Genomic DNA, 23,985 nt, shown 5'->3' with positions numbered 1-23,985 from the left:
GTTCTTCTCTGCCATGTTCCATTTTGTTCTACATTATATATGCACATGTACTTGGTAAATACATTTCCAGAAGAGTGCGTAACTCCAGAACCAAAATAAAGGAGTGAATGTTATTAAAATGTTTTTATTCTCTTTGGGGTTATATAGTCAGTCATTGCATGGTGATGAGTTAACTACGTTCACAATCAAACTCAGACCATGTTGGAAGTGTGCTTTTGATGTAGTTGTGAACTGGCCTCTTTACATTCAGCTTACATGGTTCCTGTGTACTTTGTGTAACTGTTACTTTCAGTAACTTTCTGTATTTTTTGTCAGCTGTTCCCTCGCAGGTGTACATGGTTGTACGTGATGAATAATTGTCTGCTGTCAGTATCCGGTAAGTCTTGCTTTCGTGCACCCTAGTGAACCTTGTTGCCTGTGACTGCTCTCATGTGGTGCTTATCTCTTCACAGGCAAAGCTTCTCAGCTCTATTCCCATAATTTACCGGGGCTTTTTGATTATGCAAGACAGATGCAGAAGTTACCTGTAGCCATCCCAGCACACAAGCTCCCGGATCGAATACTGCCTAGGTAACAAGTGCCTCTGTCCTTAGAGGTCACATGCTTACACAAGCACTCACTCAGGAGAAGGGGTTGGGGGGCTGATAGGAAGCCTTTACTGTTGAGTGTATTCTAACAAGACTTGTTCGTCATACTTTTGTTCTAGTGTTGTCATTGTCTGTGCGTCCTGGTTACATAGACATTTTCTCCGTCAATTTTTGTTTCTGTCTTTTCTGCAAAAATAAAACTAATTTTTCATGTAATTATACGTTACATATACTGCCTTTGCTCTAAACATGCTTTGTCAACTTATAAAGTGAATTTTCTCAAAGCATAGTTTCTAAGCCTGGAAAATCAAAATGATTTGTTGAATTAATGTTTCTCGAATTGGAAGATGATTAGAGGTGAGGAGTTTGTTTCTATACCAGTTTTAACTGTGCTGAGCTCACGTGTGTATTGTACTAGTGGCTCCTCACTTGGTGAGCAAGCCGCCTATGAAGTCAGACAGACTGCAGCAGCCTTTCTTCTCAAGACTGGCTGAAAGCCCTCAGGTACCATGAGGCTCTGTTAACTGCTAAATTTACAGCATAGTAAGATTGAGCCCTTTGTGCACAATGTCTTTTAAAGATTGTGTGTGTGTGTGTGTGTGTGTGTGTGTGTGTGTGTGTGTGTCTGTGTCTCTGTGTGTGTGTGTGTCTGTGTCTCTGTGTGTGTGTGTGTGTGTCTGTGTGTGTGTCTGTGTCTCTGTGTGTGTGTGTGTGTGTTTGTGTGTTAGATAACCACAGAAGCGTTGGATCCCCTAGAGCTGGAGTTGCAGATGTTTGTGAGCTGCCCAACGCTGGTGCTGGGAACTGAACTTGGGTCCTCTACAAGAGCGGGAAGTGCTATTAACAGCTGAGATGTTTCTCCAATCCTAATAAGCTTTTTTAAAAAATAGTTTTCTGATGAAAATCATTTTAAATGTATGCTTTCCTGTCTTAAAGTAGATCTACCAAATTTAGTTGTATATTTTCATGATTGCTCAGAACTGATTGGGGCTTCAGTTACTACAGTAACAGCTGTATCTGTTGTAATTAAGGTTGTTGCTTCTAGTTTTTCTTTACTACCACTCTATGCTTCGGTTTGTCTACCCACCTATTCATCCTTTTCATTTTAACTTTGTAACTTAATAATCCAAACTGTTTGTGGACATAAAACCAACTATCAAATGCATGTCTAAGAAACTCACATAACTTCCCCCCATAGACAATATAGAAATCACATAGACTATAAGGAGACTTTTTGTTGAGAGGGAAAATAAAGACTCGGGGCTGGACAGATGGCGTAGTGGTTAAGAGCACTGAGGACCCAGGTTCCTTCACAAACACTTCATGGGAGATCATAACCATGTGTGTGGACCCAGAGGATCACCAATACCAGATCACTGGACACTGACGCAAGACAGGCAGGCAAAACAGTCACACAACACAATCTTTTAAAGGTGTATATTGTGCTATATACATGTTGCACACAGAGGCCGTTTGACTTGTTGTTAGCTGTGTTTACTTTTCCCACTTTTTACTGGCTGTATGTGAAGGGACTGTATGTGAATGAGATATTGGCTCTTCCTTTAAGAAGCTTCCATACAGGAAGATTTTACCCCTTTGTGCATATTTTACCTCTAGGTAATTTAGGTAGTTTTAGGCATTTTGCTTACGGCGTTAGAAATGCCCGCAGACACTTCCTTCCTTTCTCATCTTGATTCTTATTTAAGAATCAGTGCCATAGCACATGCCGTAATCCCAGCACTTAGGAGGTAAAGACGGGAAAATGAAGAATTAAGCTAGCATTAATTACTAATGTACATGGCAGGTTGAAATCCGCCACGGTGACAAGGCCTTGTCTTTCACGGTTGAGCATATAGTGTTCTTGCAGAAAATCCAAGTTCACACTGGGCAGGTCACAGCCCCCTGTAACTTAGCATCAGGGCACCTGATACCTTCTTGTGGCTTCTGCAAGCTCCTGACTTCACATACGTGTGTGTGTTCACATACATACGGTTTTAAAAGTGAAATAAATCTTTAAAAAATAGAGATTTAAGTGTTTATGTATTTTAAGTTGCAGTTTTAAGATACAGTTGGGGAGCTGGAGAGATGGCTCAGTGGTTAGAGCACTGACCGCTCTTCCAGAGGTCCTGAGTTCAGTTCCCTGCAACCACGTGGTGACTCACAACCATCTGTAATGGGATCTGATGCTCTCTTCTGGTGTGTCTGAAGACAGTGACAGTGTACTCATATATAATAAATAAATAAATCTTTATTTAAAAGGATACCGTTGGATATTGATATTGCCCATTGCATTTGAATCAGGTGTTTGCAGAATCCCTGAGAGCACATTTGGCAACAGCACAACTCACCAATACTGAGGTTAGAGTCAGGAGGCAAGGAAAGGGCTTGTCAGTGGCTACAGTAACAAGACAACTTTAATTTTTTTCTTTTAAGATTTATTTTTATTTATGTGGTGTGTGTGTGTGTGTGTGTGTGTGTGTGTGTGTGTGTGTGTGTGTGTGTGTGTGTTTGCACCTGACTGCAGGTGGCTGTAGAGGCCAGAAGAGGGCATCAGACTCTGGAGCTGCAGTTACAGGCAGCTGTGGTGGGTCTGGAACTCACATCCTCTGGAAGAGCAGCAGCTGAAGCCCATCACGTGCTTCCCGCTCCCAGCTTCCAGTCTGTTCACTTTTGTCACTGGTCCTCTCTGCTGAGCCGGAGCTACCGATGCAGCTCCTGTCTGTGACGGGACAGAGGAGGATGTGCCATGCAGACTGCTTATGTGCACACTTTATGTATTGGTTCTGCATTTAAAAAAGAAACCTCAAGGTCACATTCCTCCAAATTCAGAATACTTCACAGTTTTGTTTGGAACTAAAAAATGTATTCTATTTGAAATTGATGGAGACCTAAAAAGGAATCCAACATATTTTAACTTTTTTTATATTTGTGTGTGTGTGTGTGTGTGTGTGTGTGTGTGTGTGTGTGTGTGTGTGTAGGCTTGGTAGTAAATACCTTTCTTTGCCTACTGGACTGTTTGCCAGCCCCCATATTCTTACTTTAATATGCACGTGGCAGCACTAACTTTTAGCTCCTGCTCTTTCCACTGATGTGTGACAGGGTCTTTGCAGTGAACACTTTGCTTGCTTATATTCCTCTCCATTTACATTTAGGAAATTTGCTGTATCAGCAAAGATTCCTGAAACCAAGTGGTGTCAGAAGTGCTGCGTAGGTAAGTACCCCAGCTCCATGTGGCTTTCCTGCGTGGCAGTGTGAGGGGCCTGTGAGGCTCGCAGTCTGTAGGGGATACTTGATGGCTGTGGCAGATGGAGACCATGGGTAACTCCCATCGCAGGAAAGAAGCACACAGTGTTCTGTGTGAACAGTTCCTTACCGTTCACACTTACTTAGTGAGTGCTCATGGGGCTCTTCTTGCTCACTCGGTGTGAACTCTCACGCCTGTAATTGTGAACCCTGTGTTCATGATATTAAGGTTATAATGATAGCAGTGTTCCTGTGCACAAGCCTATCTTGACTATATTTCTCCCCTATCTTTATAACAACTGTTTACAACTAACAACAAAAAAGCCCAAAGTATTTGTTTCCCTTAGCTCAGTACTGTTGTCAGAGGGAAGTGAGTGTGGTCCGTACACTGCAGGTCTGTGGGAAGAGCACTGGGCACAGGCAGCGGGAAGGGTGACATAAATATGCAGGGGAATAAATCCCAGCGAGTCTAAGTTAAATTCTGAGCACTCATCATAGCTGGATGCAGGCTGGATGCAGGCGGCGGAGAGATGGCCGATCCGTCTGAGCCTACAGACTGGGTACTAATGTTGAGGACTATGTGGACGTAAATCCACTGTACCGCCAAGAGCAAAAAGCTCGGCGAGCGGTGCAGAGACAAGAAGGAAAAAACATCAGAGACTGAGACTTGGCAGAAATCAGAGCAGCTAGCCCGGGGCAGACAGGTGACAGGGCTGGTGTGGACTTGCTGCACTGAGTGGAAGGAGCCTGACTTCTTGGCCCTGCTTTACCATCTGGGCTTTTCTGTTGGCTTTGCCCGGGTAATACTGTCCCTCACTGCCTCTGCCTCCTAACTATTTAAATCTAGGTGAAGTTAATGGACTGTATTATTACCCTTCGTATGGTCTTCAAAGACCTCCTTATTTCTATGTATTTACATTATATCTTAAACGTAAGAAAAGCTCAAACACTTGAGGCAATTCGATTTTATTATTTGCAAACCTGTATTATACAATTTGATTAGTGCCTATAATGTTTTCTAGTAATTATAAAAGGAATATAAAAATAAATTAAAAGGGGGTATAATTAAAAAGGAGATAAGCACATACTTTATTTTTAGAAGCCAAGCGTTATACCTCTGTGCCCTACTGTCAACAGCACCCTGTGAGCCACCTGAGTGTCTGTCATATCATCTGACAACTTCTCACCAGGTTCACTGTGGCCCTTTCTTCAGGATGGTGCAGCCTCCACTGCCTTCACTACCACTGTACACTTGACACCTGACTGTGACCAGCAGTCTCACAAGTGCATGGAAACAAACGCCTTTAAGTGCTAGGGTACCTTTCACTGTTTCTCGGTCTTTCTCATCCCCTCTAATATCCAATTATTAAGAAATGGCATCCTGCTTTTAATTTTTTTGTAATCTCTATTTTTGGAGCATATAACTATTGCTGTAAAGATTTTATATACTAAGAAAGCTGATATTTACTTTTTTGCTCTTTCAGTGAGAAATCCTTACACGGGCCATAAATACCTGTGCGGGGCACTTCAGACTAGCATTGTTCTGTTGGAATGGGTTGAACCAATGCAGAAGTTTATGTTAATTAAGGTAAGCATTCATGACATCTATAGTGCAAACCCTTTGTTAGCCTTGCTCTTCTTTAAGAGAAAACTTATTCCAGCTGATTCTCAAGTGTGCGGTAGACTGTGAAAGCTACATGTTGACTCCATGAACGTTCTGACAGAAACCAGGGAGGTAGTGAGGAACTGGAATGAGATCCCTGGCCTTCCCATGACCTTAAACTAGAGGTTTTGTTTTAAGTTTCTCTAAGATCTTTGACTAATACTCAACTTCAAAATGTTTCCATGGAGCATCTAGGTATGATTTTTGCATCCCTGTAATCCTAGCACTTGAGATGAAGGCAAAAGAATCAAGAGTTCAAGGCCCATCTAGGGTATGTGAGACCCCATCTCAAAAAAAAAAAAAAATTATTTTTTCCACTACAGAAAAATACTTCAAAGCCTAAGGGAAAATAGGTTAATATTTTGTAGAATGTAGCCTACTTTTGGCAAAATTTGTTTTTTCTTAGCTCCACCATTATTGTTCCTCCACTCTTGGCCTATATAAAGTGAAAACCACTTTTGTGATGTCTGTTAGCCATACACATCGAGAGAATGATTAAGCTTTAGTGTGAATAACCTCTGAGTGTGATTTTCTGTTACCTTAGACCATTTCTTATCTTTATTTTAAAAGAGCTAGAAAGATGAAGAATGTGCAAGAGGCCTGGGGGTGTAGTTCAGAGAGTAAAAGTGCTTGCTGTTCGAACGTGACGCCCTGAGTGTGGATCCTCTCACCCCCAAGTAAAAGCAGAACATAGCCATGTGCACCTGTGTCCCCAGCACTGGGAGAGGGTCAGAGGAACACACACAGCACCCACACACACAACAACACGAATAGAACAAGCAAACACATGCAGGAGGGAATATGTGCTCCTAGGTTATCTCTCTGAGGCGTCTCTGTCCAAAGTGGATGGCACTGGAGAGCTTGCCTGTGTGACTAGTGAGGCCTGTGGCCAGCTTTCTGGGGCAGGAGCCAGTACACACCCCACTCTCCTCCAAGAGTGTCTGACACCCCTTTCCTGACATTTCTTGAATGTCCCTTTCTGTGTGTGCTTCATGACTGTGCACTGTTCGTTTTGTTTGTGAATTTGAATTTATTTCATTTTCTTGGTGCTTCTATACTGTGACTGTTAGGTGCATTCAAATACTTTTTTTTTTTTTTTTTTTTTTTTTTGATTTCTGTAGTTTTCCGTCCTCTTGGTAGCATGTTAGACAGTGTTTGCATCATTAGGCCACATTTTTATCATAAAAAAGATTAAATTAAAGATCTCCCCAGCAATACTATGTTCTTGCTCTACAGAAGACTCATTGCTGTTCGCTAGAGTCAGATGTGAGGACTACTCTTAGTTACTAAGAACATGTGGGCGTCTAAGTCAGGAACCCATGCTGCTAGTGACTTTTGCACTCAGCCTAATCATTACAGAAAGCAAAATGCATAGGGAGTCAAAACCTGTTGGCTTTTTACATGCTCATAAGTAAGTAAGTAAGTAATCCCAAAAATGTCATTCTGCCTTCTTCATTAATCTTGACCACATCTGAACGATTCTTTACATTCTTTAAATTATCTGATCATAAGTATGGAAGGTTGGACTGAAGATGGCTCAGCCATTGAGAGCTCCATGGGGTCCAACACCTCTGCTTCCTCAGGCACCTGCAGATACATACATACACATAATTAAGTACATTTTTTGAAAAGTATGGTAGGTTAGGATCTGAACAGATTGATCAGTAGTTAAGAGCACTGTTTGTTCTTCCAGAGGACCCGTGTTCAATTCCCAGCACCTATAGCTATTTATAATAGTCAGGGTTCTCTAGAGTCACAGAACTTATGGGGTGTGTTATGATTACATACAGTTGTAGTTCAACTAACCCACCAGTGGGCATCTGTGGATGGGAAGTCCAAACATCTAGTAAGTTGCTCAATTCCACAAGGCTAGTTGTTTAAGCTGGTCTTCTATAGAAGAAGGTTCCAACAGATGAATCTTTCTTCTTCCACTGTCCTTATGTAGGCCTCCAGTGGAAGGTGTGGCCCAGATAAAAGATGTATACCACCAATCTTGGATCTGGGACTTCCTTTGTCCCAGGCTGACCTTGAACTCAGAGAACTCAGAGATATCCTTGCCTCAGTCTCCTGGAATTAAAAGCATGTACTACCTTGTTGGGCCTAAGTTTTTCATGGTCACTGTGCCTCAAGATCTCCATGCCATGATCAGGTCAGAAAGTTGTGTCTTCCAGCCTTGAAATCTGGATCACAGGTGAGCCCTCCAATTCTGGATTGTAGCTCATTCCAGATATAGTCAAGCTGACAACCAGGAATGGTCATCACACCATCTGTAGCTTCAGTTCTAGATCTGACACCCTCATCTAGCCTCTGCAGGCACCAGGCATGCATTTAGTACACGGGTGTATATGCAGGCAAAGCAGCTATTGCAGTAAATTAAGGAGAAAAGAAACCTTTTAACCCATGCTAGTGACTGCACCATTAGGGCCACGTGGCACGTGTGGACCTGGCTGCTACTCTGACACATGGTCTGCGAGCTGTCCTCTCCCGCCCTTTCCACTCGGTCCCCTAGGCAGGTGGTTACCACGCCTGGCACACACATCTCATTCCACTGGAGGTGGGGGGACTCTGCCCACCGTGAACTCTGCCCACATCCCCTGTAACCCAGTAAATTCAAAGCTCCAGAAATGTATTATTTATCAATTAGATTTATATGTTAAATTCTCAATCCACAATATATCCAAACAATAAATTCACTACCAATTAACAAAGATATAACCGCCCACCCAGACAAGATAAAACCGATCCAGTTCACCGTCCTCCTCCACCATCTCCACGTTGACTCTTCTTCCTCCCCTCTCCTGCCTTACAGAAACTTTGTCCCCGCCCCACTCTCTACTGTCCAATCACGTATCACCTTGACCTAACTAGTGCCAGTCCTCACCTGCATATGGACATCAGCCTATACACAGCCATATACATAAAAATAAATTTTAAAAAATTGTTAAAGAAATGACAGGTTTGACCAAGCATAGTGATACATGCCTCTATCATTCCAACACTTGGGAGGCTTGAGTGGGTGAGTCACCAGTTCAGGGCTAGCCTTGGCTACATGGAGAGTTTAAAGGACGTCTGCACACCTTAGCAAGATCATGTGGAAGAGAAAGAGGTTGTACTTAAAATCTGTGCCCTCGGTAAAGGGTGAGTTCCTAGAGAGGCACAGTACGGAGATGTGTATCTGGGATAGAAACACTCCAGTGATCCCTGGGAGCCTACAGGTGGCTGGCGCACAGGTGTGTGTAGAACTAGCTGTGCCTTCCAGCCACCATGGTCTTTGTGTCTACAAACTAGCCAGTATGGCAAGCCCATTTCACCTATTTTCCTTGGCATGGACAAGTTGCCAGATTAAAAAAACAAATCCTATTCAATTGCTTTGTTAGGTACTAGCAGTAGCCATTTGAAAATACAGTTAAAATGCAACCTATTTATAAAAGCAGCAAACTACAACCTTGAAAGACTGTGCTTAAGGAAAGAGCTTAAAGTATGTGTAAAACCAATGTTTTTATCTTTCCACTTCACATGTGTGTCCCTAAGTGAGAGAGTGGATCTTGTGTAACAAACAGTAAGAAGAAGGACCAGAAAGTCTGACTCGGGAGTGTAGTCTCCTCATGTGCAGTGTTGTAGCCAGTGGCTGCCTAGCTCATCTGTTCCCTTTCCTTGCTCTTGCTTTTCTGTTTTGTTGTTCTGTTTTTTGTTCCTGTGGCTGCTGAAAGCCAGTTGGATGTTTCTGAGTTCTCCTCCCTTTGATGTAGCCTCCCGTGAATGCCCACCCTCATTCTGTAGATTACCTCGGGTATAGCTGAGTCATGAGGAATGCATATGTTCAACATTGGTGACAGCATAGTAACCCAGAGTGGCTGTCCTAATGTCTGTTCCCACAGCCCTACTCGGCTCTCACCCTCCCTCAGCCATTCTGGTGGATATGGGGAAACTTTGTTTCATTCCTGGTTATTAATGGAAGTTTATGGTTTCTATTTCCAGATCTCCAAACTGGGAATGTATGTGTTTTCTTTATAGCAACATGAAAAATGATTTTAAGTTTTATAAAAAAGTGGCTTTGTATCAAAGTTACTGTGTTGATGAAGTTACTTGCTAGGAGGCAGACTTCTTTATGGTGTTCCGTTCATGTTTAAAAAGAGGCACAGTGCATGCTGATTGGTGTTGCCTGTCCTTCTTCCTTGTGTGCTCATTGGGTAAGGAAAGCCGAGAGTCTAGCTGAGGAACCGGGATGAGAGGTTACCACAGGGGCCGGGCACACAGGGCTGTCACTCCACTCCTGAACTTCATTGTCTAGCAAGATTCCTTCCAAACACTAATGTTTAAAAATCATGTAATTTTAATGTAACATTAATATACTTTGAACTTCAGATTTATATGCACACTCTAAGTTCCTGGAGCAAGAAGTTTTGAGAGCAGAAGGCTCTTCTTCATCTGGGAAGGTTCAGGTCTCCCTGCTGCTCCCATTGGGCGATGTGACCTTGGTCCCTCTGCTCAGCATGTTTGTATCTCTCTCCAGCACATAGAGTTTCCGATGCCATGTCCACTCCGGATGTTTGAGATGCTGGTGGTCCCTGAGCAGGAGTACCCTCTGGTCTGTGTCGGCGTCAGTAGAGGGCGAGACTTCAACCAAGTGGTTCGATTTGAAACAGTCAATCCAAATTCTACCTCGTCATGGTTTACAGAGTCAGGTTTGTGATCATTATGTATTTTGTTTTAGCAATGCCAATGTTGTAAAGGCAATAAGTATTCTATATGTCCCAGCAAGAAAAGCCAGTCTTAGTGACTATACTGGTAAACTGGAAGAAGTGATAACATGCTATAAAGTGTAGTCAGTGTGTTCAACACATTTAAAACAATTTGATTGGAAAACATATGTTTATAGAATGTGCATACATTCTTTAAATGTGGACATAAATTGGTGTGTAAATCTGTTATAGTTAGTTATATATTATTGTGACCAAAATACATAACAGGAACAACTAAAGAAATATTTATTTTGGCTCATGGTTTCAAAACCTTTCAGCCACCATGGCGGAGAAGGCCTTCTGGAGTAGAGCAGTTCCTGGCATTGGGAGCTTGCGGTGAGCCCTCATTGAGGTTGTGTCAGACCAGACATAAAGTAGGAGGCAAGCCATTACCTTCAAAGCCCTGGCCCTATTGATGAACTTCCATCAGGGAGTCCCCAGCTTCCTAAGGATCCCACAGCTTCTCAGAATAGCACCACCAACCAGCCAGGAGCAAGAGTGAAACATGGGGGCCAGCAGGAATGCTCAGTGGGTAAAGGTGCTAACTGCCCAGGCTGACAACCAGAGTTTTATCCCAGAGATCCACGTGGTAGAACACTGACTCCAGATGTTGTCCTCTGGCCTCCACACCACACCATAACTCTTCATGCACACATACAAAGAAATACATTTAAAAATGTAAAATAAAAAGTTTAAGACATGAGTCTATTGAAGATATTTCAGATCTAGGCCATAACCATACGTGTTTATTAACTGCCTCTCATAGGAAAACATGCCTTACCATAAAATAAGGAGCTACCAGTGTGCTCTTCTGTTTTTCAAGAGTGTATTACTCAGAGTCACACACTTTGTGCGGCTGGGTAGTGGAATGCATATTTAGTGCACAGTTCACCCAAAGCCCAGTGTTTGGGGGCTGCAGAGATGGCGCAGCCCTGAGGAACACACGCTGCTCTTGCAGTTGGTTTCCTAGCACCCGTTGTAGGCAGCTCACAACTACTTGTAACTCCAGTTCCAGTACTTTGTTCTGGCCTCCAAGGGGACCTGCATTCATTTATACAAAGTCTCACACATATATGCATAATTAAAATAAAATATTAAAAAACACACAACACAGAGTCAGGAGTTCAGTCCCAAGCACTCTCTATCCCTTCCTCAAAATACAAAAATCATACTCATTTCTAGTAAATTTACTTTGGAAAAAGATGTATTAATATGGCCAACTGAATCATGGTTCTCTAAACCCAAGTAATAGTTTAATACATGAGCAAATATTCTTAACATTTTGATAGTGTTTTCTATTTCCTTTGTACTTATTTTTAGAGTTTTAGAGAATTCGGTTGTTTGGTGGTACTATTCATATAGAGAGCAAGACTTTCTGAAATGTGTGTTAGTGAAGGAACCATTTACAGCTGCAAGGGGCCAGATGTGGTGGTGCACACCAAGAATCGCACCACTTCAGAGGCAGAGACAGAAAGGTGTGGCTCCAGAGCTAGCCTGGGCTACTTCACAAGGACCTTGTCTCAGTTTTTAAAAATAGGTATTTCTTAACATGGGTATTTTCAAGCATTTAAATTTAATTTTAAGTGGCACAGATTTAATTTTTTCCTTAGTATTTAACTCCAGTTGCCCTGTCCACACCATCAGTTAATTTTACCATTTTAATCTCTGTTACTTTAGTAAGAATGTCGGTATAAGTGGTCATTGAGCAGTTAGGGCAGACCAGTGCTTCCCAAGTGTGAGCTTACGGAGAGCATTCCTAGGCTCCAGGCCCAGAGTGCTTCCTTTAGTAAGCCCACAGTCAGTGCTGGTGATGTTGAAAGGAGACTGCCATGCTTTCAGAGCATATGGGTTAGGGTGAGGGATGGCTCAGTGGTTAAGAGCACTGCCTGCTGTTCCAGAGGACCTGAGTTCAATTCCCAGCATGGTGGTTCACTGTAACTCCATTTCAGGTCCCTTATGGCTTCTTATGGCCTCCTCAGGTACCAGGTAGGTAGGTGGTGCACAGATATACAGACATACATGCAGGCAAAACACATATAGCACATAAACAATAATTATTTTTCAATTCATGTGCACACAAATCTCAGACTGATAGAAAAGATACCTTCAAAGGGAGGCTATAGCAGACCATAGTGCGGGTGACTAGGGCTGGAGAGATGGCTCATTCGTGGAAAGCTAGGCTCACAACCAAAGGTGTCTCCTATAGTTGGCTCCCTTGTACTCAGTATCTTTAATAAAACTGTTAAGTGATTTAAAGTTGAGATATATATATATAAGTTAATTACTATTTCTGAAGTATTTGTGATAACTTTTAAAATAATGTTTATATCATTTATTTCTCAGATATTAAATGTATGTTGTCAAGTTGGTGAATAGGCACTTTCTTTATGGCAACTTTCCCTAATTACCTTGAAAGTGATGGAACCAAAAATCTTCTTAGAGAAATTTGATTATAGTTTGAAACTCATATTGTACTGTAGCAAAATAGTAGAAAGAAAATGTCCGTTTTGTGGTAAATAGATCAGATTGAACTCTCACCTTTAAAAAGCATGAGCCTTCAATATCTTAGCTTTAGTTTTTAAACAACCTACCAATGGTGAAAAGCCCCTTTTACTTTTTTCTCTTTAAAAATACTGTAGAGCCAAGTGTGGTGGCACACACCCGTAATCCCAGCACTTCGGAAGTGGAGGCAGGAAGATCAGGAGTTCGAGACCAATCTGAGATACATAGTGAGTTCGAGGCCAGCCTGGACTATATGAGACCCTCTCCCCAAACAACACACTCATGTACACACATACACACAAGTGAACACCTATGGGATGTTTTGTTATGCAGTAGAGAATGCACACTTCATAGGGGAAATGTGAAACAGTTTTCTAGCAAGACAAGTTAGGCAGGAGTTTGTGGGAAATCTACAAAACCATTAATAACAAAAGAGAACAGGCCGGTGGCTCACAACTGTAATCCCAGCGCTTGGGGTGGAAGCAGGAAAATTGTTGGAAGTGAAGGCCAGCCCAAACTACATAGTAAGTTCCAAGCCAGCCTGGACTAAAGAATGACGCCCTGTTAGAGAAGTGGATGGGGATGGGGCTGGCAGGAGGAAGAGGGAGAGGACACAGAAAACAGAGAGTACATCTTCCCCGCTCAAAAGGTGGCAGATGCTTTCACCACGCATTGGAAGCCCAGGATATTAACAACACACTGAACCTGAGCAGGTCTCTTCACGGACACTGTTGAAGGAAGGCGAGCTGAGCTCTTTGGCTTTCCCAAAGTCTCTCACATTATCGTCACTGTCTTCCTTGTGAGACGGCTGGGACACCTGCTGTCCAGCTTCATTTACTTAACAGGAAAAGGTTGCTGGATTAGAAATCATTTGTTGTCAGTCCGTCTCAACAATGCCTTAGTTCTCTGAAGTATTATAATCTTAAACATACTTTAGTTGTTAAATGAAAGGCTTCATTTCCTGACCACACCTTAAAACAGCTCCTTCCAAGAAAGTTCACATGGTTTATCTGAAGGATTTCCATAAATACAGAAATCTCTCTCTGTGGTCAGGAGATAAAGATATAGGGAATAATTTGTGCTTTTAACTTTTATTACCCCAAGTCTCTTACACTCCAATTAACTCTGGAGAATATTAGCCAGACACCAGTGTTTCCTAAAGACAATTCAGTCTGAGGGATGGCTCAGCAGGTGCCCTGCTGCTGTGCAACCATGGAGACCTGAGTTTGGCTCCCTGGTACCCACATGTTGTGCATCTTTGACCTTAGTGCTGGGAACAGCATTGGGGACTTGTTGGTCAGAAAGTTTCGGGTTCAGTGAGAGACCCTGTCTCAAAAGAATGGGAAAATGATGGAAGACACCAAAGTTGACCTCTGGCCTACACACAGAGCCAAGGCAGGCATAACAAACATACACATTATGAGTTTCTTTAAAAAAAAAAAGCTTCAATATTTTAGCTTATGTATAGTTAAAAAGTAATTTGTTTAGCTCTCCGACTTTTTCATTTAATACACACTGATCACATGAGCTAAGCACTTGATTCTGGTGATGTTCACAGCATAGCCCAGATGGTCTGAGTTTAAAATCAAAAACTGGCCAGAACTGTACCTTACAAGACAGGACTCCTCGTTTCAAATGTAAATATAAGTATCATTCTTGTTAGCAGCAGAACTGAAGGGCCAGCTCTGCTGTGCTTGTCCACATCAGCATCAGCATCAGAGCACAAGCATCCAGAGCAGCTCTACAAGAGATCCACCCATTCAAAAGGCAGCAGTCCACAATTCCTTTTTTTTTTTTTTTTTAAGAAGAAATATATTAAAGTATTGCAGGTTTCTGTGACTGTATCCTGCTGTGTTTGTGTTGTAGATACCCCACAGACAAGCGTCACTCATGTAACCCAGCTGGAGAGAGACACCATCCTTGTGTGCTTGGATTGTAAGTTCCTGTTTGTGAGTATCTACTGAAAAGATTTCTCTTCTCCTACTTTTGAGTGACTTCTGTTTTTCTCTAGGTTGTATAAAAATAGTGAATCTCCAAGGAAGATTGAAATCCAGCAGGAAATTATCATCAGAACTCACCTTTGATTTCCAGATAGAATCCATAGGTAAGTCATTGTTTTGTAATTCTTTACATTATGAACTGTTTGAAATTATATAAGAGTTACTGACATTTGTAAATTTATACTACTGTTAGAGACTTTTTAATTTAAATATAATAACTATGCTTCCTCCTTACAAATTCTTTAAGTGTGTGTAGCAGTCACATGCACGGTAAATGTTTACATCCTTACAAGTGTGCCATCTCTGAATTTACATTTCCTCCAGAATCCTATAGGATCCATATAAGTATTTAGAATGTGGCACTTGGTATCTCCTGCTGTGCTGTTGCTATCACTGCCTACCACTCAGAGAGCTGTGGTAACAGTTCTTCAGCCAGAAGTAATAACGCATCCCTATAGCGCCAGAACTCAGGGGCTGAGATAGGAAGATTGTTCATGGCTAACCTGGGCATCATAGCAAGTTCCAGTTTAGTCTAGCCTCAAAAACCTACATGACCCTGTGTCAAAAAAAAAGAAAAAGAAAAAAGAAAAGTTACTTTTTGCCATTTTCTCACCATTGTTGTGTTCCTGGTGGGATTTCTGGCAGTGTCTTAGTCAAGGTTTCTATTGCTGTGAGCAGACCCCATGACCAAGGCAAGTCTTATAAAGGACAACATTTAATTGGGGCTGGCTCACAGGTTCAGAGGTTCAGTCATTATTAAGATGAGAGCATGATGCAGGAGGAACTGAGAGTTCTGCATCTTCATCTGAAGACTGCTAGGAGAAGACTGGCTTCCAGGCAGCTAGGGTGAGGGTCTCATAACCCACCCCCATAGTGACACACTTCCTCCAACAAGGCCACACCTCCTAGTAGTGCCACTCTCTGGTCCAAGCATTTTCAAACCACCACTGGCAGGATCAGTAAAGTGCCGAGAAGGTCAAAACCAACAGTGAAGCTGTGTGCATGTAACATGCCCTAGCATTGAGTTTGGGGTTTGAGGGTTTTATGTATTTTGTCAATACGAGTACAACAGAAAGGAGAAAGGGAAAGAAGAGCCGGTGCAGAGCCACATGTGAATGGAGAGCCGTTTATGAATGGAGACTTGGGTGGGTGTCATGTGTCCCTGGGAAAAGGAGGCCAGCACGTTACATTATATCAAAGATGTAAATATAAAACTGAAATCTGCCTTATTTATGCCTCTGCCTGTGTCCCATTGTTTTTCTAATGCCATGCCTTAGGACATATTGTGCAGGTTTTTAGAAATATGCACAAGAATGTCTATTGTGCCATCATTTATAATAAGAAAAGTAGGAATAATTGTTCATCGTTATTTTGGATGACAGTGTGGAACTTCAATAGAAACATGTCTGAGAATGACAGACGCAGAAGTGACCACAGTACTGTCCGAGAGAGACAGGCGGGCCAGGGTGAGATCAGGGTTGGGTTGAAGGATCCAGCTGTTTTCTTTGTTTGAAGCAAAGACAAATGTAGCATTTAATCTGGTGACTGAAAGGAGTGTGGGTGTGTTGTCTGTGCACTTCTGTGTGCACTTCTGTGTGCTCACACGGCTTTGTTTTTTCAGTCACTTTAAGAAAAAAATTTCAGTAAGTTTTTTCATTGCAAAAAGGTGAATGCACCATGTATATATGAAGTGTTTTAAATTCATAAATTGAGTATCAATATGCAATACTGGGATTATCCCTGGAACTATCGCTGTGTGGGATAGGTGGGATAGCAGGATGCATTGTACTTACCTGAGCTGTTCTTGTCTGCTAGTTTGTCTACAAGACAGTGTGCTAGCTTTCTGGAAACACGGCATGCAAGGGCGAAGTTTTAGATCTAATGAGGTAAGTAATCTGCTGGACTGTGCTCATTAGTCACGAGACCAGGCATGGTGACTGTTCTTGTTGTCTTAATGTCAGGAGGCCCAGGCAGGAAGATCATTTAAACTCAAGAATTCAGGTCCAGCCTAAGCAACATAGTGACTACATAGTGAAACCTGTCTCCTTTTTAAAAAATAAAAAAATTAAGTAGAAGACACAAAATCTGTTTCGAGCAATTCTTTCACCTCTATAAAGTCGCTGAGTGACCCCGTAGGTGGGTTTGCGCTTAGTGTGTTCAGTGCAGTGGTAAGGTCAGCACATGCTCCGTGCTCTAGAGCAGAGATTCTCAGCCTTCCTGATGCTACGCCCTTTACTGCAGCTCCTCCTGCTGTGCTGACCTCCAACCATAGAGTCAATTCATTGCTACATCATAACTGTAAGTTTACTACTGTTGTGAATCATAATATAAGTGTCTGTGTTTTCCAATGGTCTTAGGCAACGCACAGCTTGAGAACTACTGTGCTTGAGCCTTCTCTCTCTCATTCCTCCACACAACGACCCAAACAAGAGCCTCGGACACTGCCCAGATGAGTCACCCAACCCCTCAGCTTCCCAGACCTGGGAAGCTCTCTGTCTTGCGCTTAACAACAGTGACATCCTCACACAATAAGTAACAGGCTTGTTCTGCTGCCTTCATTAAGGAGACATGATTGTTGGCCCCTTTGTCTGAGCCCTTCCTACTGTACAGAAATAACTTAGCTCTAAGATACATAGCATACTTAATTCAGCTCAACATTTCTGTTGGCAGTGCTTTTAGCATGAGCAAGAGAAATGGTTAATCCTAAAATATTGTTGGCAGGTAAAACCATCAAAAACTTTCTCAGGATTCTCAAGCCAACCTCATAGCATCATTTGAGCAGGTTGGAATAGAAAAGGAGGCTCAGGAGCAAGAAGAAGTGTTTGTCCAAAAGTTACTTGGAGTCCTTTTTCAAACTACACAGTGAGATATTTACTACACCTCGTGAGCTCTACATCCATCTAACTGGCACAGCTCTGCCTTCCCTGCAGGTATAGGCCAGAGCCACCATTACTGAAGGAGCTTCATGTAGGTTTATGTTAAGGCAATACATGATTGGACAGTGGAGAGGTAGGCAGGAAAAGATCCAGAAAGTTTCTCTCGGTGCATCTCTAGCTTGATGAGGTTGTTATGATTATTTCTAAGGTTTTCTATGGGTCTAATCTTTGTCCACTAGTTGTGTGGGTTGAGAATTTAACATATAAACCTATTTGGTAAGTTAATGGATGTGGAGTCATGTTTTTACTGGACTGTGGAGAATGTGAGCTAAGTTCTTGGCTGGTAGAGGAGCAGCCCGGGGCAAGCGGTTTCAGTGTGTGGTGTCCTGCCACTCCAGGTAGGAACTGGTAGCCAGTTCCAGACTAAAAGAGAGACATCTGAGAAAGGGTGGTGTGGGTACCTTGTGGGAGAGAAAGAGCTCAGACACAGGGCTCCACACTGGAGCAGCTCCCACAGAAACACTGAGCAGAACTGGTAGCAGCAGATTCCTTTAATATTTACCACAAGCATTCCTTCATCAGTTTAGTGTCACACTAGAAGTGAAGGAACGTAGTATTTCTAGAACAGCTCATTATAGGGTTTTGGTGGAATAAATTTTATTTCAACATCAAATTGAATGTTTTAAGTTTCAGCCTCACTGTTGAGGGAGTTATTGCTAGAGGCATAATTTGGACTATTTTGTGTTCTATAAGCCATCAACATTGAGTTCCTCTCCCTTTTTGTGGTTAGTAGTTGGTCACACTGAGGCTGCATTCCTTCAGAAAGTGGTACTGAAGGAGCAGGGAAGATGTGGGACAGATGCTTGTTCATCATGAGCACGCCCCAGACATCAGACTTCTTGTACGTACAGGAATGCTGGGGGGCTCATTCCTGTCCATGCTGTGGGACCCAGAGCTGTTCCCACAGTACACATCTTCCCTGAAATCCCAGCCCACAGATCCAAACTTTGTGCTGGCCTCTAAGTGTTTACTGCTATCCACATAGCAACAAGTCAAGCACAAAACCAGATTTGAGTGGCTGGATGGTGTCTGTGGTCTTGTCACTCACATTAATGTAGATGACAGGACACAGATAAAACAAAAATGAATTCTGTGCTTTTCATTAAAGTTCTTGCTGGAGGTCTATAATCTAGCAAGTAATTTTCCTTCACCCGTATTTGAGGATTAATTCCAAATTTGCCATATTTTCCCGGAACTAACAAACTAATGTGATTACAAACTTACAACACATAATAATGAGAAGACCTTTTCCCATTCCACAAATTGTGGGAGTTTAGAGGGGGGCCGAGTGTTTGCTGTAATGTTGCCCATGAATTATCCAAATGAAAGTTTATATCTTTGCAGTCAGGTGTGGTGCCACATACATGTAATCTGCTCAAGAGGCTGAGTGAGAGGGAGCCAGAGTTCAGGCCTAGCCTGGGCAATACAGCAACATTCTGTCGCAAAAAAAGGGAAGAATTTTTAAAAGATTTTGTATCTTTAATTTGAGTAATTTTTTTAATTTATGTTTTAACTAAACAGGTAACACAAGAAATTTCAGATAACACAAGAATCTTCAGACTCCTTGGATCTGACAGGTATGAAGTTGGGCTTCGAGAAATGTCTGGTACTGAATGGGCTCCCAACCCAGTAAGGCTGCTTACTTTTTGGGAAGAATTGAAATTTCCACGTGTTCAACACTGTTAGCTTGTTATACTGTAAAAACTAGTCTTCCAAGTAACGGGAGCCATAGTGCAGATGGTGCTGTTACCTCAGTGCACTGTAGATAGTGACTTACAGCAGAAGGCAGACTTGCTGGGTATCCTCAAACACAACTCTGAGCAGTCCATGGAGGATATCCTTTTATTCTGAGTTACCTTTAGGTTTGCAAACTGCAGACTGTTTTAGGATTAATAGGACTAAGCCCCTCCTTTTACCCCATTACTCCTTTATTATTGATCTCTCCTGAGCCCTTGGCCTTCACCCTCAAGTTCTAGAAGAACAGTGATCTAGAGGTAGTCAGTGGGCACCTCCCAGGGCTGCAAATGAATTCTGCCTATAAGAGCAACGTTTAGAGAGGTGTCTAAAAGAAGCCATGGTTAATTTTTTGGCTTGTTTTCAGCTGATATTAGTCTATCTAATTTCTAATTTGTTCTGTTATGTGTTTCTTATTACCTTTAGGGTTGTGGTTTTGGAAAGTAGGCCAACTGATAACCCAACAGCAAATAGCAATTTATACATCTTGGCGGGTCACGAAAACAGCTACTGAGACGCAGTGTTCTTGACAGTGACCTGTGGGGACAGTGACCACGGCCGCTGCACTGTTAGTGGATGTGTGAAGCTGTGCAGACGCTGAGGAGCCTCGCTTCTGTTCCTTATAATTTATTGTGGCATGAGACAGATGGGGACACTTTGTTTTAAGTGGTACGGCTCTACTTAGCGTATTGAACCACACAAGTGCTTCATTCCTTGTTATGTAATCTTTGTACATAGAAGCAGTATTTTTCTGTGAAACTTCATATGCTGAAGGCATACACTAAGAATTGATGTAGATAATGTACTTTTATGAGATGTAAAAGTGTCTTATCTGTACAGATGTAAATGTTGATTAAAATGCAACTGGGGTTAATATTTTAAGAATTCTTTAGTATATTCTTGGGTGTGGTCATTACAAAATGGGATGCTGGCTGAAACAAGACATTTAACACTATTGTATTTTTATTATGTGTAATTTAGTAATATGGACATACATCTTGTAACTTTTAAAATGGTAACGAGCTGTAATCATTTTATAATCTTGTTTTTAATTTTAATGCACGTGCACCGGTGTTTCTCCTGCACAGAGTATTGACCTGTGATGTGTCACAGAGAAGCTGTGGCGCTGGCCGAGAGTGTGCACCTGGTCCCACAACATCTTTTCTACATGTATTTGGATTGTTTTCTACGTGAAACAAATCAGTTAACCACATATTGTAGTAACTGATCTTTTTATATTTAAGCAGAATCGTGTAAGATAACTTACCTGTGCTTAGGATACAACTTTGCAAAAAACTTCTATCACAGAATGGCGGCACCACGGTAGAGGACTGCAGCTGTCGCCGGGGTGACAACGTTGCTGGGGAGTCCACACTAGGCATTTCAGTCACACTGAAGAGCTGTCACATTCCAGAGTGAAGCGATCAAGTTTCTCATGGACTTTTACTTCTGTTGGCCTTATTTTATCATCACTTCCATATTTCTTTTGATTTAGAGTATTAATACATGGCCAAAAATAATTTAGTTACTACCTCATACAAACATTATAATGGTCACTACAGATCACAGACGTTAGTTCAGTTAAAATCATCGTTGATTGGTTTTTCCGATGGAGTGTATCTGTCTTATCAAGATAGACAGCAAGTTTTAGCACAGCGCACACCTGACTCTTTGGTATATGTTCCTTTGTTCTTTATATTTTGATGTGAGTATATATGCACTAAGAAGCTAAATTGTGGTTTATGCTTCGTTTATTTTAACTGATGATGGTTTTAAATACGTTCCTCGCTGTACATACTGTAAAATAAACGTGTTTTTAACATGCTGCTGAGTAGTTGATTGTCATCTGACTTAACAGCATTAAAGGGAAATGTATGCAGTCAGATTTTAAGAATCCACGTCTCCCATAATCATTATTTGATCTGCATTTTAAGTATAACATTCCCACATTTGAGAAAGGGGGGATCTTTTCTAGGATCTTGAATTCTTGTCAGGAAAACCAAACACTTGTAGTGTTTTAGTTGAAGCAGGAATTGACAATTTATATCTCAGTCAGATCTAGCCCACTTTCTGTTTTTGTCAATAAAGTTGTATGAAAACACAGCACCTATGGCTGTGTCTACACTTCAGTGTCACACCAGAGTGGTTTCGGGGGAACCTGCAAGCCTGAAAGCTCACGTGTCTACTGTCAGGCCCTTCACAGAAAGTAGGCTGGGACTGCCTGGGACAGCACAGCAAAGGGGTGTTAGAGATGCAGTTCTGAGGGACAGGAAGTGGGAAGAACTGGCTGAGTAACCAACACGCTGTTTCTGTTGCTTCTCCTGCAGTCTATTGGATGACCTTGGGTCATTTATTCCAGAGCCATGAGTGTGTCTCAGAATCGGACCAATTATGGATATTTCTTCCTCTGATAGGAATAATCAACATTAATTATTAATTACGATGTTTTTTTATTCAACTTACATGAGAATAACATCAGTAACTAGCTGAGAAACAAACTTGGGGGAAAGTTTCTAGGATACCAGATTCTCCTGTGAGGGCAGTGGCTGTTCTTTATTATATGACCGTTTCAAGTGCCAATTCCTAGGTTCCACAAAGGGATCCACTCACATAAATGGTGGGGGCTGTCTTGTTCTGTCCGCTTTCTTGGTTACTAATTGTGCCCTTACTGGTCTCAAAAGCAGCAGTTGCTTGTGGGTGGTTTTGGTGAGTGTGTGCGGGTCATGTTTTCGTAGAGACCACAAAAATGTAATCATTCTCACCATTACCAACACAGAAGGGAAAGTATGGGTGAGGGGAAGTAGCCAATAAACCCTGGAAGGATTTGTAACATTTGCAGGAGAGCCACTGAGGTTCTTTTGCAGGTTGGAGACAGAAATCCACCCAGTTAGTGTGCCTGGGAAGATGAAGGTAAGCAGAAGTAAGGAGTGTAAGAAGTAAGCATGTCTCTAATGGCAGCTCACATGGAGGATCATGAGTTCAAAGCCAGGCTAGACCTCGTGTTTTTACTGTCTCCATCTTCCATATATATGTACAGCATACATACGAATACATAGAGAACAAAAGGTATCTTAAATATGCTTTGAGGACAGAGAAACTTATGTAGGTAGAGGGAAAGGAACTTGATAGAGATGGGCTTTGGGAGATGTTCAGACTTGTAAAAATATGCATGTTCAAGGAACAGTGGTGTTAAATGCAGTAGAGCTTGGAGTAGATGGACAAAAAGGACCTGGCACAACGCTGGAGAAGAATGGGCCAGGGAAGAGACCGGATAGATAAGTAGCTGGGAGAAATCAGGAGTGTGCACACCTGTGAAGACAGGAAACTCAAGCTCAGAGTCTTGGCTACATAACATAGCAAGTTCCAGGTCAGCCTAGGCAACGTATGATCCTGTCTCAAAAAAGGTCGAGAGGGACCAGTCACTGTCATCTTTAACCCAATACTTGGGCAAATCCGGAGTTGGAGGCCAGCCTCTTGGACATAGCAAGTTCTAGGACAACCACTAGGACTGTATAGAGACCTTGGTGAGAGAGAGAAGACAGGTGGCAGCAGGCTGGGGAGCTCAGTGGATAGAGCTTTCCATGTAAGTGGAGAGACTTGAATTTGAATCCTTAGAGTCTTCCCTCATCTGTAATCCCAGTGCTCTTGGGGCAAGACAGAGAAGAATGTCCCAAAAATCGCAGGCAAGCTACCCTGTCATACACAAAAGAGGACGAAGACCCTGTCTCAAGATGAGAAGCAAGTAACACACAGCGTGGGGCGCTTTCAGTGAAGATACAAACATGCTGACACGTTTGTAGGTAAAGCGGACTGTTGGTACAACTGATAAGAAATGTTTCCTAGCATAAAGGCAGAAATCATATAAAAACGGGTAGGTGTGAGTTTGGTTGAATTTAGTGGAACTGTGTTATGGTCTTGAATGAGTGAGGTAAATATGCTTCCAGGTTTAATTACGTTTAAGATGTGATCCCTGAGCAGGCCCTGAGGGAATGGGGAGGGGAGGTAGAGGGGAAAGGAGAGAACCATTAAATTCAGACAACCTGTATTTATCTGACAAAAGAGAACCATATGGTAGGTGTTTGTGTGTGTGCCTTGGAGTTCCGTTTATTCTGAGTAAGTGTAAAATTCTCTTTCCTGAGGTTGACATGTTTGTCTCAATGCCATATTCAATGACATCTGCCTTGCTTTCTTCCCCACTGGGTGACAGATTCGTCCTACCCTGGATCAGCATCCTCGCTGAGTTATGAAAATGGTGTTAATGAGCCACGGCTGACTCCAGACAGCACAAGGAATAAGGTAAGAGCGAGGGGTGGTGGATGGAAGGCCGCACTGGTAGAGAATGTGTGCAAGCTGCTCCGCTTGCGCGTCCCGGTTGCCCCGGCGACACCGCAGAGGCTCGATCTCTTGGGAGTTGTGGGGTGGCAGCATACAGCGCAGGCTGGGGCTCCCCGAGGCTGTACACTGTCACCACCGCCCGAGACTGCGTAAGTGCAGGTTTCCTGACCTGGGAAAATGGAGAGCAGGGTCTGCGGAGGGGTGGGGGGGCTCCGGAGGGCAGGAGGCGCGCGAGCCCGCCCT

At 42.5% G+C, this 23,985-nt stretch overlaps 2 protein-coding genes across 4 annotated transcripts in view; both read left to right on the top strand.

Annotated features, from left to right (window-relative positions):
* The window catches only part of MAP4K3 (mitogen-activated protein kinase kinase kinase kinase 3), a 131,806-nt gene extending 110,620 nt beyond the window's left edge, over positions 1 to 21,186 (top strand). For both annotated transcript variants that reach the window (XM_080914393.1, XM_080914392.1), the window contains 10 exons: positions 316 to 376; positions 453 to 570; positions 3,740 to 3,798; positions 5,315 to 5,418; positions 10,007 to 10,178; positions 14,604 to 14,672; positions 14,749 to 14,841; positions 16,553 to 16,623; positions 19,195 to 19,250; positions 19,834 to 21,186. In XM_080914393.1, the coding sequence (XP_080770519.1) occupies positions 316 to 376; positions 453 to 570; positions 3,740 to 3,798; positions 5,315 to 5,418; positions 10,007 to 10,178; positions 14,604 to 14,672; positions 14,749 to 14,841; positions 16,553 to 16,623; positions 19,195 to 19,250; positions 19,834 to 19,921 (891 nt within the window). In that variant the 3' untranslated portion in view covers positions 19,922 to 21,186. The remainder of the gene's footprint in view (positions 1 to 315; positions 377 to 452; positions 571 to 3,739; positions 3,799 to 5,314; positions 5,419 to 10,006; positions 10,179 to 14,603; positions 14,673 to 14,748; positions 14,842 to 16,552; positions 16,624 to 19,194; positions 19,251 to 19,833) is intronic.
* A 2,624-nt stretch (positions 21,187 to 23,810) lies between these two features.
* CDKL4 (cyclin dependent kinase like 4) overlaps positions 23,811 to 23,985 on the top strand; it is a 30,661-nt gene continuing 30,486 nt past the window's right edge. For both annotated transcript variants that reach the window (XM_080914078.1, XM_080914077.1), the window contains exon 1: positions 23,811 to 23,891. The gene's annotated coding sequence lies outside the window, so the exon portion shown is untranslated. The remainder of the gene's footprint in view (positions 23,892 to 23,985) is intronic.

This window comes from Micromys minutus (genome assembly GCF_963924665.1).
Source record: "Micromys minutus genome assembly, chromosome: 3".
NCBI lineage: Eukaryota > Metazoa > Chordata > Mammalia > Rodentia > Muridae > Micromys > Micromys minutus.
Note: the sequence above shows the minus strand (reverse complement) of the source record. Positions and strands in the feature narration are given on the sequence as shown.